This window comes from Anastrepha ludens, chromosome 4, assembly GCF_028408465.1.
Source record: "Anastrepha ludens isolate Willacy chromosome 4, idAnaLude1.1, whole genome shotgun sequence".
In the NCBI taxonomy this organism is placed as follows: Eukaryota; Metazoa; Arthropoda; class Insecta; order Diptera; family Tephritidae; genus Anastrepha; species Anastrepha ludens.
Window position 1 is genome coordinate 39817185 of NC_071500.1, and position 14834 is coordinate 39832018.

General features: G+C 37.2%; 1 protein-coding gene across 6 annotated transcripts in view; it reads left to right on the top strand.

Annotated features, from left to right (window-relative positions):
• LOC128862025 (uncharacterized) overlaps positions 1-14834 on the top strand; it is a 453726-nt gene that overhangs the window by 80484 nt on the left and 358408 nt on the right. For all 6 annotated transcript variants that reach the window (XM_054100424.1, XM_054100422.1, XM_054100423.1 and 3 more), the window contains 2 exons: positions 5540-5635; positions 14073-14218. In XM_054100424.1, the coding sequence (XP_053956399.1) occupies positions 5540-5635; positions 14073-14218 (242 nt within the window). The remainder of the gene's footprint in view (positions 1-5539; positions 5636-14072; positions 14219-14834) is intronic.

Sequence of the window (14834 nt, forward strand, 5' to 3'; positions counted from 1 at the left end):
AGGTTAAATATATATTTTTTTAAGAAAATACTTTTTTTTATATAAAGTTTATTGTTACAATTAATAGCATAAAAAAAAAACTGAAACAGTGAAATTTTTGATAAAATATGCTAAAATCATAACTACAAAATATTAGCGCGGTCATTTCCTTCACTGTTTTCACATAATTCAAAATCAGCTTCTTGTGACCAGCGATGATGTGGAGGAAGCTATGTCGAACACTACACCATCTAACGTACGTCCCACTCAAGCATAAGATACTATGAAGAAACAGATTGCTAAGCTGCATATGGAGCTTGTCCTTAGTGCTGCAGCGCACGCCGGAGTGATCTGCATATGATTCTTCACGACCGTTTTCTGCCACCTCCATACCCCATCACTCAGGTTGATGGACGTTTGACAATTTCGGACTTTAAAGAACATGACGGAAAGTCATTCGCTCCATTTCGAATACGCCTACCGATTCAACCGCTGAATGCCTTCATCAGCACGGATTATGATCTCTATTGCCCAGGTATACGTGATAATTTAGAGAAAAGATGCAGCAGTACATGCGGTATTTACTTCGCATCTATCACAAGAGCTGCAGATCACAGGCGAGCAGCTCACATTGCACCAGCTAAGCAAGCGCGTATGTTCCGCAAAGTGCGACCCTCACGGATTGTCACAAGACGAGCTAATGAGTTACTGTGCGCAAGTGTCAACGGCTTAGAGTGGCTAGATCAGAACGAAGTTGAAGGAGCAGATGATTTTATTGAAAATCATATGGACATGTTGGTCCCTATAGTCTCTCTTGAAAGCGCGTGATTCTCCATGGACTGAATTTGAGTAGATATTCTTTTTTTAATCGCAGTAGTTACGATTTAAGTCTTCTATTGTTAAATTTTTATTACACTTATAACTCTCAGCAATATTGATTACTAGTCTTAACTAATTGTAAATAAAAGCACGAAGCAAATTTTTTTTTTTATCTTTTTACAATAACAATCCAACGCGTTTACATTAGAAACCCACATTTTGAAAAATCTCACGTGAGATTGGGGGATGGGGGAGGGGGTTGAATAAAATCTCACGACATCTCACCAGGGGGGGAGGGAGGTTTAGAAAATTAAAAAAAACCCCTCACTTAATTTATGGACGCCCCCTTTCTGGATGCATCCATGGATATTAGAACATTTTCTCATCAATATGTGTATGTAAGTACAGTAGGGCGCCGATTATCCGAAACAATTGGTGCAGAGAGTGTTCGGATAATCGATTTTTCGGATAAACGAACATTTGCGAAATTCCAGTTCTTTGTTGAGGATAGGGTAATAAAACACGTCATTGGATTAGGAATACATATTATGTATGTGATGCTTTTTAATCGTACACTAGAGTACAGTACATATTATGAATACACACATACACATTAAAGTAGGGATTGCACATACGGTACATAAATACATATGTCTAAACATTTTTTAGTTAAGTGACTTACATAGTTCAAAACTAATCTAAAAAAAAAAGTCGAACATATTTGGTTACTTAAGTTTTGAGACTCGTTTTTTTGCCGCCAAATCTCTTAGGCGTTTTAAAGACAGACACTGCACAGAATCGCATTCATCTTGGTGTTCCAACCATTTAATAACAGTCTCAAAGCATTTAAAGGCTTCTTCATTGGACGGACATTTTTCAGCTGAGACGATGTCATCACTAATTTCGTCATCATCGTCGTCATCTTCAGGAACTTCAACCTGTGCTACTATATCGTCGTCTGTCAAAAATTCGTAGCCAGGATCATCCTTGTCAAATTCTAGCCATTCATGCACATTTTCTTGGTCACATTCTTCAAATCCTGAAACCTCTTTCATCAACTCAACCATTTCTGAAACAAAGTTTTCATTTGTTGGTTCTTCCGATGTAGGGCTAGCTTCGGATTCAACTGCTGGACAAAGCTTATTCCAGGATTTCTTTAGAGTAGTCGCTTTGACATTAGTCCACGCTTCTGCTGCCATGTAAACAGCATCCTTCAAGTTAATACCTTTGCAGATTTCAAGAATTGTTTTATCTTTCTCTTGGCCGATTAGGACACTACGAAGCAACGCTTTTCTGTAGTAACGTTTGAAGGCTTCGATCACCCCCTTTTCTATAGGTTGAAGGACTGAGGTAACATTGGGTGGCAAGAAAATCACCTTAAATTTTCCATCTTCTCTCTTAAGTGAAAGGTTTGAGGGATGACTTGGAGCATTATCAATCACTAATAAAACATTTTCAGTGTCTCCAGTTTCTATCTGATGTTTTTTAACCTCTGGAATGAATACAGCGTCTTACCACTCGATACTTGAGTGTTCATCCAAGAGTTTTTTTGGTTTTTGTAAATAAGCAGCAGTTTTTTTATTCCTTTGAGGCATCTTGGATTGGTCTATGTGTGCCCGTATTGTTTCCACATACCATGGCTGTTATGCGGGATTTGCTTGCTTTGAATCCAGGCGCTGCCATTTCTTTTTTAGAGACAAGGGATTTGGTCGACATTCTCTTCCAGTATAACCCAGTTTCATCTGCATTGTAGACGCTACTGTCCTTATAACACTGCTTTACAAGCAAACTCTTAAAACTTTCCAGTAGATGCTTTAAAATCATTGCTTTCTGCCAAGCTTTCTGTTCATTTCTAATGCCTTTTCGCAAATCAAAGGACCATTTATTGGTTGACCTTGTGCATTTATCTGCATGAACCATGAGTAAACTGCAGTGTTTCATTGTTTTTCTATGCAAGCTTCCATCTTCACTGTCCAGCACGCAAGCAAATTTTGTGATAGATTCACTCCTTTTTTAATGTCAGCTATCGTTGAATTCCCAACACCAAACTCTCGAGCTAAACTTGATCCACTTGTACCTTTTTTTAATCGTTCCAAAATTTTAAGTTTGTCAGAAGACTAAGCACAACTCGTTTACGTTTTCGGCACGGACCGACAAACAACACTGAAGTCAGTCAACGTCAATAGAGAAACAAACTGATTAGACGGATCCGTACTTGTGCTAGCAGCTCGTGTTTTAATGAGAGATTGTCCAAACAAAACGGTCGGCGTCGGATGCGCTTTCGTTTCGCATCACGTTAACACCACCGACGCTGTTATATTTAGGAACTACGATACTAACTTAAAGTCATAAAGCGCGTGACAGAAAGCAAGTATGTACATATGTACAACGCTGTCAATACCTATGAATGTTCAAAATATAACATGCTATCGGTAAAGACACGGAAAATGCCAAAATCGTGATGTTCCATTGCTCTATTAATCGTTTCTATTTCATTTTTACATACTTTTTTTTTATTCTTTATATCCGAAAAAGGCGTCATGTTTCCTTTCGGTTAACCGACGTTTCGGATGACCGACTTTCGGATAATCGACGCTCTACTGTAGTTCAGATTTGACTAAAGAGATTGAATATAGGAATGCATATTCATATGATTGCCTTTATGGCTGTTTTACATATAAATCAATTCAAAAGAAGTATGAATAATGTTATATAGAAAATAAATTTCTAAATAACAGGTATTCGAAAAACCTGAATACACTATTTTAAATCAATTCTAATTAAACCAAATACAAAAAATTATATAAAAATATCGAACAAAGAAAATACCTAAGGGACTTGAACCTGAGTCAAATATGGAACGATGTACTGCATACACAACACGTCTTTCAGGATTGCGCTAAACTGTAAGTACTAATGCACTTTTCTAAATCACTCATTTATTCGATTCGCAGTTTTATATATTATTATATGTATGCACATATTCTGCGTTAGTTGAAAGTTTGTATGCGTAATTATATGCATATGTATGTGTGTATGCGCGTTTGGCTTTCTGGACGGATATTAGAATGATATTATCTCATCAATATAATTTGGATTTGATGAAAGAGATTAAAGACATATGTACATATTTTCTGTTTTGATTGATTTATATAAAAATCAGGTCATATCCAGTATGAACTATTTTATACCGAAAAGAAATTTCCATTTATGAAATACAAAAATAATAGAATTTTAAAGAAATTTTAATTAAAATAAACTCAAAAATTTTACCAAACTTTCCTGGTTTAAACGCCGACTTTAGCTTCTGCACCACAAATTAACTGCCGCGCGGCCTTCTTAATTGCAAATTTATTCGCTTCGCTGTGGGCATGAAATAAGTCGATTTCCTTAGTAGTGTGCCGAAAAATCTTATGAAATTCCTTAGTAGTTTGGTAAACGCAGAAGAAATCTGAATTCCTGTCCTAGCGTGGTAAGTAAATATAGAAACATGCGTGGTAAATATCTGCAATTCCCCACTAGTGAGCAAAGTTGAATTTGAAGTTACCTTAGTATGAATCTACAAATTAGTACTCGAAAAAATCTCATTTAACATTTGCTCCTTCCCATTGCATTAACATTCTCTGCCGCTATGTTAACTCTCTTCTGTTAACTTTCTTACCCTCGTTTTGATGTGATTTGACATTTAACCTGCCCATTCGTTCCTGAGCCTTCTCTATCAATTTACGTTCTCTGCATATATAACCAATACACACAATCACATAGGGTCCAGTTTCACTGTATTCATGTTTTTGTTCATTATTTTCGCGCTATTTTGCTATGCGTTCAACGTTCGATATTCAGCAGAGATTCAGTGCATGTGTGGAAAGAAAAAAGAAACGAGACAATAACCGGTTTATATATGAACGCACATATGTGTGCGTGTGAACACATATATGCATATGAGCTAAATGGTCGTAAAAGATAGTCTAAATATAGATTTACCATGAAAAAGAAAAAAAATAGTCAAAATGTATCATATCACATATGTTTCCATACATTTTGTATAGGAGTCAGCCAAACCCGAGGTGTACAACCAAAGATGCAACTTTTTACATCCTTTTTTTCGTCCTGTTCGAGGATACTGTTAAAATAGTAGTATTCATACAGCGATAGAAAATTAAATTTTAGGAAGCTACCTAGAAGCACAAGTCGTAAGCCATAAAAGAAATATGTTAAATTCACGTACAAAGTCAAAAAAGGTCTAGCCAGAACCGGGTGTTGTACGGAGGGTAAAGAAGCTTGGTACATACATATATAATATAAAACTCTTTTAAATCAGTTAATAACCACGTCCACCCATATAAAGTTAAAGGGAAGAACGTAAAATCTCTGTAATAATTGAAGCAGAATTATTTAAACCTGGTATAAATAATAAACCCAAAAAAAGGGAGTTAAACCCAATGACGCAAGTAAGATTTTGAAAAAAGCGCGGTACCACGACGACTTAATAAAATTCGCTAAAACTTGGTGCACATTTTGTTTCCAAATTTATTTCGATTCGACAAGGGCCACATTTTATATAGCCCGTCCGTCCGTTTCATATTTTAAGGTATACCCATTATTGCCTATGAGTTTGATTTCAAAAATTAACTGTCAGCAAAAATTCACTTTTACTAAAACAAGCGCGGGTATATAAATTTCGATCTGAACCAAATTTTGCACTTTCTTACTTGCTTTCATTTCTATATATTTTTAACAGAAAGAATGAATGCGACTGATGTAAATGAGTTAGTTCCTTGTCCACCTTGGAGTAACAGGGTATCGAAAATGGCTCAACCCAACTTGGATTTTATGGGTAAGTATTATTATGTATTATCATTATAACTATCACTAAGACAAAAGTAGGTATTTGTTTGGTTGGGATTCGATATGGCACTAGATATACTCAAGAAGGTGACAAAAATATATATACCAGTTCTGGTCTTACTGATGCAACCTAAGAAAGTAAACGGATTATTTCACGTAAAATAATTGCACATGCGATAATGGGATGGTAGACGGAATCGTTTCTGGAATTAGTTGCCTAGAACTTCCATTTGCACAGTGCAGATTACATAACTTTGAAGAATTGTATCACTACGGAGACGATTGTTTTCTAAAAACACCGAAATTGTTCCTTTGTTTCCCTTTGAGAAAAGAACAGATGAGCGCAATTTTTCCAGTAGAAAAAATGCCTACCCATTTCTTTTCTAATTTGTTTTGAGACATCTTTAGGCGCTGAAAAATGCGGCAGACTGAGGCTATGTTAAAAAATTGCAACTAGCAGAGACAAGTAAGCTTTAAATTTAGTCATTAAGTTTGGTGTTTACCCACATACAATTTTGCTTAGACAATTAGTTTTTGACAGCGGAAAGTGTTCTAATTTTTGGTGTGAAAAAAATGGCGAAAAACCTAATTTTAGAACGAGTAATAAAAATATTGACTTTTCCTCGTCAATTCAATCGCGTTTTGATTGCATTCCGGCTTTCTTCAGAAGTGAAATAAGGATTAGTTGCTAAGTGTTTAGGAGTTCCGGTAGTTTAGAGCTCGAAAATTTAGAGTAAAGAAAAACGATATTTAAACTTTTTAGGCTTTTTATTTAACTTCTTTTGCATACGAAAATTAAAAAAAAAACAATTTTGTTTTAATATTAACAATTTAAAAAATGGGGCTGAAGTTGATCTTCCCGTAAAATTGGACCTGTACGGTGTTGTCCTTTTTGGCTATATAACTGTAACAATGTCCCGTGCTTGAATAAAAAAAAAACAAAATGACCGGTTTTGAATATGACAATCTAAAAATGGAAAAATGCCGCGACTTAAATATTTATTAATATTTGTTTTAAAATTAATTCATTTGAAACGTAATAATTCAAATTAAAATGTGTTTTAAGAAATTTTCAAAACCTCTTATATCCTTTTCGACTTCTGCTTTGAATTCATCTTTCTTTCTCCCATTTATGAGAGCACTGGCAAATTCAATTACTCTTTGCTGTGAATACATTTTGTTTAATTGTAATGCAATTCTATTAAAAGCTGGGTGTTGATTTATGTGTGTAATTATGCCTATATGTATACATACAGTAGATTCTGTTTTTATGCGGTAGATACGTTCCGCAAGAAACAGCATAAAAAAAACAGCATACAAAAAGCTACCAGTTCTATAGTAAAACTATATGTAGATACGCTTCAAAAGTGCTAAGAACCGCATAAATCTGAAATAATGTAATAAAATCGCATAAAAAAAGGGCACTAGTCCCATATTATAACTATAGATACGTTCCATAGACCGCATTAATCTGAAATAATTAAATAAAATCGCATAAACAAAATATTGTATTTTTAAAAATTATATCTTTATTTAAGAAACGTCAGAATCGAAAAATAAATTTAAGTCAGAAATAAAATCAGACAATACCCATATGTTGCGCGTTCGTTTAGGATTTGGCGTAAAATCACTTTCGTCACTTGAGGAAATGTACACGTCTGATCTATGTAGATAGTTATGCAGGCGGTTCCATACTTGTAGGGTTAGCATTTCTGATGTAATCTGTGATGAGTTTCTGCTTATCTGGTTTAGAATCTTGTTTATATGTACAATTCCCGATAGGTCGACATGCATTTTTTAATTAAAAAAAAAAACCGCACTATTTCAAAACCGCATAAAAAAAAGCCGCATAAAAACAGAACCTACTGTATACATATTTTATGGTTTAAACGCGTAGGTAAGGATATTGAATTTGTGTTTGAGATATTTTACAAACATAATTTTGTTAACTATTTTTATGTTATACAAATTAAAGATTATCTTCGTTAATCGTTACTTTTATTTTTATTTTGCTCCAACTTCTTTTGTTCATTGTTTTACACATATGTTTTTGGCACAACTTTGTGTGATATATGACAAATTTCAATATTTTATGTACTTGTTTTTCGTGTTGATTACTTTTGTGCTTCAATTACCAATAATTTCATTCAAATCTAAATTTTTGTTTATTTTTTGTTTATGTATTTTATACTGATTGTGATTATTTTATGTATGTAGATTGGTGAATAAGCGTAATGAGGAACTGTCCACCTAACCTCCATGATGGTGGGGAAAGTGACAAATCCTAAGGTTTGCTTAAAAAAGAGGTTGTCTGTAAAGTCGGTTTACTGACGATAGTTTAACGTGACAACGACATAAGAAAATATTGATGGAATGGTTGCAATTTTCAAAACAAAATTTTAATTTTATTTGTTTGATAGATATTTTGTATGGATATAGAGGAGGAGGTAAATGGAATTACAATGGAATAGGTCAAGTTACATTTACACAAACGTGAAAAATGACGAAACATTTATCAAATTCATGAAAGATATCTTCAATTTCGATTGTGCATCAGACGTTAATAAGTCAACAACACTAAGAGGCATCATCATCGATTTGACTTTCTCAAGACACATTACACCTGAAACACTCCCTTTCATTTCCTATTTTTCCTATCATCGTTTATTCTCAACAGAGAATTGGTTCGTTACCATGCACACAGGAAGAAGGCATATGCAAATTCAAGTATGTGAATTTATATACAAATGCGCATATACATACATATATATGCTCACTCAAGTAGGACAGAGCCAAATGTCGAACGTAGCCGAACCCGGGGGCCGATTGTGCTCTTTGTCGTTCGTTCCGCGCTCTCGCTTGCAGTTCAAGCACATTAGCTTACATTTGCTTGCGTACGGAATAGATTCGTATATTTGATATGTCCATATGACTTGTATGCATCTTTACATATAGATTTGTTCTTTTTGAAAATTGCGCGAAATTGTATATCTATATGCATGTTTATATACATATATTAGTATACAACATATCTTATAAGGTATATGGTAGATATTATATTACCATAAATTTTTTCCTTCATATATAATAAAAAAATTAATAATAATAACATTAAAACAACAGGTATTATTAACAAACTTGGTTTTATTTTAAATTCTTCAAGTAAATCAAATTAATAATAATCAATAAGAAGGCATATGCAAATACAAATACGTGAATTTATATATGTACATATGCGCATATACATACATATGTTCGTTGTTCGTTCCGCGCTTTCGCTTGCAGTTCATTCAAGGTAACGGCAATGAGCAAGGTAACGACAAATGAGCAAGGTAACGGCAATGAGCAAGGTAACACTAATGAGCAAGGTAACGACACATTTTTTCGTGCGTGCAGCCTGTTAAATCGAATTATAAGACGTTATCACGTCAAAAATACCCAATGAATGTGTTTTGCAGTGCGATATTACTAACGAATGTTATAAAAAATGTACACTTTGACCGCGCTCTCACAAGAAAAAGAGTTTCGCTTTTCTAGCTATATACTTATACATGCAGAATAGATTTTTAGAGGTGTTCTACGTGGCCGAACGTTATTCCGCTCTGAGCGAATTCGACAGAATCGGCTGATGGGCCGACGTTACTTGGGACGTGTTTAACAAAATTTATGTTGTGTTGGTGATATACGAAAAAAGTCAACACAGCCAATGCTCATGCCATGGCAGCGGTTTGTTTACAAATGCGGTGAATACAGATGTACGGAAGTGCTTAAAATATTTGTGCGACATTTGAAGTGAGTTTTTGTTTAATTAAAATTAACAGTCTTATCTAAATGAAGTGAGCGGTTTTAAATTGTGATAGCGTAATAACCGTAGACTACCATTTTTTAAGTTTTTGAGTCTCTTCTGCATGTAAGTCAAATATAGCTGCAAAATGGTGCGCGAATTATGCTGCTTATGGTTTTTGTTAATCCTTTTGTTTTCATTTCATTCATCTCTTCCAAGTGACGTAACAGCCAAAATTCCCCTCACAATTTTTTTCACCATAGCTATCAAGCAAATCTTGAAATCGATCATCCTTGAGTTATCTATGGTTCTGCTACGTTGATTTTTTCGTATAACTTCAACATACTTGTAATCTCAGTTCTTGCCAAGCTCTGGTGTAAGCAAATGCTGTCATATCCTTTACTAGGTCAGTAAATCAGCAAATATCTTCAAAATCGGTCTGATGTTGTCCACACATTCTGAATACCGCCCACCGTGTTGTGGAAGCAGGTACATGAAATTAAAATAACCTTTGTTTATTATAGAATTTCATTTATTGTATGCTATAATTTGTTTAATTTACTCACAATCAATTTCGTACGCCATCGTTGTTTTATTTTTTCTTTATTTGATTTTAGTGACTTTTTTGTTATTTCATGCGCATGATTCTCGTTTTCTCATCGAGAATCTGACACAGAAGGCCTCTTCTTTTTGCAAAGTGTTAGCAAGTCGTGAATATATGAAGGAATTGGTATACGAGGGGGTTTCAATAAGTACCCGTGTTAGAAGTGAAGACACAATTTTTTCCAAAATTTGTTTTATTTTTTATTTATCAACATAGTCCCCTTTTAGAAAGATATACTTCTCCCAACGCTAATGCCATTTTTAAATCCCTCCAAAAACTACGATTTGTTGAACACTCCAAAACACGCCTCTGTCTCGTCGGTGACTTCCTCGTTTGAACTAAATTTTTTTTCCGCTACTCTTTTCTTCATGTTAGGGAAGAAGAAAAAGTCGCAGGGAGCCAGATCGGGGGAATACGGGGGTGCGGCAGCAATTCATGTAGTTCGGCGGCGAAAACTCCGGATGAATGTGCTGGTGCACCTTGTTTCTCGCCGAATGCGGCCGTGTCTCCTTCAATTTTTTGTAAAAGCCCAATAACTCACAGTAGTATTTTCCAGTGATCGTTCTTCCTTTTCGCATCCCAAAAAACGTCCTTTCCGGCCGATGGGGCTATCTTCGCCTTCTTTGGAACAGATTCACCGGGAGAAATCCCTTATTTTGCTGCTTAGTTTCTGGTGTGTAATGAGGAATTCAAATTTCATCAACGGTGACAACTCGACGTAAAAATTCCTTCGGAATTCGCTTAAATTGCTCCAAGCAATGCTTCGAAGTTAACAGCCGCATCCACATCCTTCTAAACCTGATCTTAACAACGCAGAGCAGGTCTTGCTCTTCCTCTGCTACCACGAGCTGGTACCGCATCGAATACTTTCAAAGCCATAGCGTTTGTATCGATTCGGGCGACATGCCCCAGCCAACATAGCCGCTGGATCTTTATTCGCTGCGCTATGTCTATGTCGTCGTAAAGTTCATACAGCTCATCGTTCCATCGCCTGCGATATTCGCCGTTGCCAACGTGCAAAGATCCAAAAATCTTACGCAGAATCTTTTTCTCAAACACTCCAAGCGTCGCTTCATCGGATGTTGTCATCGTCCAAGCTTCTGCGCCATACGTTAGGACGGGCATGATGAGAGTCTTGTAGAGTGTTAGTTTTGTTCGTCGAGAGAGGACTTTACTACTCAGTTGCCTACTTAGTCCAAAGTAGCACTTGTTGGCAAGAGAGATTCTACGTTGGATTTCAAGGCTCACATTGTTATCGGTGTTAATGCTGGTTCCTAAATACGCGAAGTCTTTTACAACCTTGAAATTATAACTGTCAACAGCGACGCGGGTGCCGATACGCGAGTGCGCTGACAGTTTGTTTGAAGACAGGTGGTACTTCGTTTTGTCCTCGTTCACCACCAGATCCATTCGCTTTGTCTCCTTATCTAGTTTAGAGAAGGCAGAACTAACAGCGCGGTTGTTAAGGCCGATGATGTCAATATCATCGGCGTACGCCAACAATTGTTAGCTCTTATAAAATATTGTGCCTGAGCGATTAAGTTCTGCGGCTCGTACGATGCTCTCCAACATTAGGTTAAAGAAGTCACACGACAGCGAGTCACCCTGTCTGAAACCTCGTTTGGTATCAAACGGCACGGAGAGGTCCTTCCCAATTCTGACGGCGCTGCTGGTGTTGAGCAACGTCATCTTACATAGCCGTATTAGTTTTGCGGGGATAGCAAATTCAGACATAGCGGCATACAGATAACTCCTTTTCGTACTGTCGAATGCCGCTTTGAAATCGACGAAAATATGGTGTGTGTCGATTCTCCTTTCATGGGTATTTTCCAAGATTTGGCGTATTGTGAATATTTGGTCGATGGTAGACTTTCCAGGTCTGAAGCCACACTGATAAGCTCCAATCAGTTGGTTGACGGTGGGCTACAGCCTTTCACACAATACGCTCGCTAGAACCTTATAGGCGATATTTAGAAGACTAATCCCGCGGTAATTGGCACAAATTGCAGGATCGCCCTTCTTATAGAATGGGCAGAGCACACTTCAATTCCAATCGGCAGGCATGCTTTCATCCGACCATATTTTGCATAGAAGCTGATGCATGCACCTTACCAGCTCCTCGCCGCCATATTTGAATAGCTCAGCCGGCAGTCCATCGGCGCCCGCGGTTTTGTTGTTCTTTAGTCGCGTTATCGCTATTCTCACCTCGTCATGTTCGGGTAGCGGAATGTCAATTCCGTCGTCGACGATTGGGGTATCGGTATCTTCACATTCTCTGTGACATGCGCAGCTATCACTATTTAGCAGGTTCGAGAAGTGTTCCCTCCATAATTTAAGATTGCTCTGTACGTCAGTCACCAGATCGCCGTCTTTGTTCTTACAGGAAAACGCCCCGGTCTTGAAACCTTCTGTAAGCCGCCGAACTTTTTGGTACAATTTTTGGGCGTTGTTCCTATTGGCCAGCATCTCAAGCTCCTCGCACCCACGTATTTCGGCCTCTCGTTTCTTCTGTCAGATAATACGTCTCTCTTCCTTTTTTAGCTCTCTGTAACGATCCCACATGGCTCGCGTTGCGCCCGATCGCAGCGTGGCTCTATAGGCGGCATCTTTTCTTTCGGCGGCAGGATGACATTCCTCGTCATACCAACTGTTTTTTCGGGCCCGCCGGAATCCGAAGAAATCGGCGGCGGTGCGTAGGGAACGAGAAATTTTGCTCCATTGCTTGTGCATGCCGGTTTGTTGGGGAGTACTCTCTGAGAGCAGGAGTGAGAGTCGAGTGGCGAAACTTCTGGCTGTCTGTTGTGATTGCAGCTTTTCGATGTCGAACATTCTTTGCGTAGGTAGATGTACGTTTTTGCTGCACAGAGGCGTGTGCGCAGTTTGGCTGCAACAAGGTAATGATCCGAGTCGATGTTGGGTCTTCGGATCGTACGTACATCTAATACACTAGAGGCGTGTCTTCCATCTATCACAACATGATCGATCTGGTTTCGTGTTTTTCGATCAGGAAACAGCCAGGTTGCTTGGTGAATCTTTTTATGCTGGAATCTGGTGCTGCAGATACCATGTTTCGGGCCCCGGCGAAGGCGATCAGCCTCTGTCCGTTACCAGATGTTTCGTTGTGCAGGCTGAATTTTCTGACTGTGGGATCAAAAATTTCCTCCTTGCCCAACCTGGCGTTGAAGTCGCCAAGCACGATTTTTATGTCGTGGCGGGGGCAGCGCTCATAAGAACGTTCGAAGCGCTCATAGAAGGAATCTTTGGTCGCATCGTCCTTCTCTTCTGTCGGGGCGTGGGCACAAATTGGCGCTATGTTAAAAAAACGGGCTTTGATGCAGATTATCACTCCACCGGAGTGAACGACAGTACTTGGCGACGAAGTCTCTGTCCCACAACAAATCCGACACCGAATTTGCGCTCTTTTACATGGCAGCCGTATTTTTCCCCATCCAAAAACATAAAGCGAATTACCAAACGATACTGCAGAAATCACGAAGCAATGCTTACTCGAATAACTGCCAAATCCTTACTAACCTATGAATTAGTCTGAAAATTATTTTGCCGTCGGTGCTAACAGCAACTTCTCTCAGAAACGCCCTCTGTCATCAAACACGTGTTCTTATTCAACCGAATATTACAGCAGTGTCGCTCTCAGAGAAGTGGCGAATATAAGAGGCCTAAACGTATTGCCAATTAGATATGGTATATAAAGTGGGTTCAAATTAAGGTCTGAAACCGTGAAATATTCTTAATTTCCAATTAGGCACCTGTATCTAAGTACCATAAACCATAGTCTGACCGATTTTTTGTTGTCTAAGTTTAGAGAACAAGAATCCCTTTATATATGTACTCCGAACTCTGTTAATTAATTTCCCCAACCCGGTGCCACTAATTTCTATTAAAATGTTTAAAAGTAAACACAAATGCTTCAATTGCCAGAAATATGCCAACAGTTACAATAATATATACTAAGATTCTTATAACCTACAATGTTAACCTTAATTAAATTATATTTGTATTTCCTTTTTCCTTACCCAGCTCCCGAAACTCAATTAACTTCGAAGGGCAGCCTACTTAGTGATATGTTTTCATTGGGTTTGGTAATATGTGCCGTCTTCAACAATGGACGTCCGCTTATACAAGCCGGTAATATAGTTTCAAATTATATGAAGCAGTTGGAAACGGTAAGTAGTTTCATTTATTTTCTTTTTAATACCCTGCAATATTTAAAAAACGCATACATGTTCATACATATTTGAATAATAAAAAAATATAGTAGGAGTAGACTTATATTTATGGTGATGCATTCATTTATCTTGCGTTGTCTTCTTAAACTATTTTGCTAGAAACAAATTTGATTGCTTTTCATTCGATAACTTTATTTGCAACTCAAGCTCAACAGCATACTTTTTATATGCACGCATATACATATACATAGTAGACAGCAAACTTCTACACCTTTGTATCTTCTATTCAGTAAAATTCACTTCCACAGATGCCGTTCATTTTTCTAGGCAAACACCTATCCCGAGTAGTGCGCCACTCATATACAAATGTAATCAAAAATTTTCTTCAAAACCAAATTAGATTTCTAACTTCATTTATTTAAAGTACAAAAACAAAAAATGCTAGTATGAAGTAATAAATACAGGCTCAAAACTCAGAACTCGTAACACCGAAACTGTTCACAGTCTGTCTAATAAATGTGTAACCGGTAAAATTCAAATTTAGAGTTCCGTTATAAAAATAATTTAAGCGCTGCTAAATAGGCGTATTCTTCCCGCAAAACGCGTTGACCAA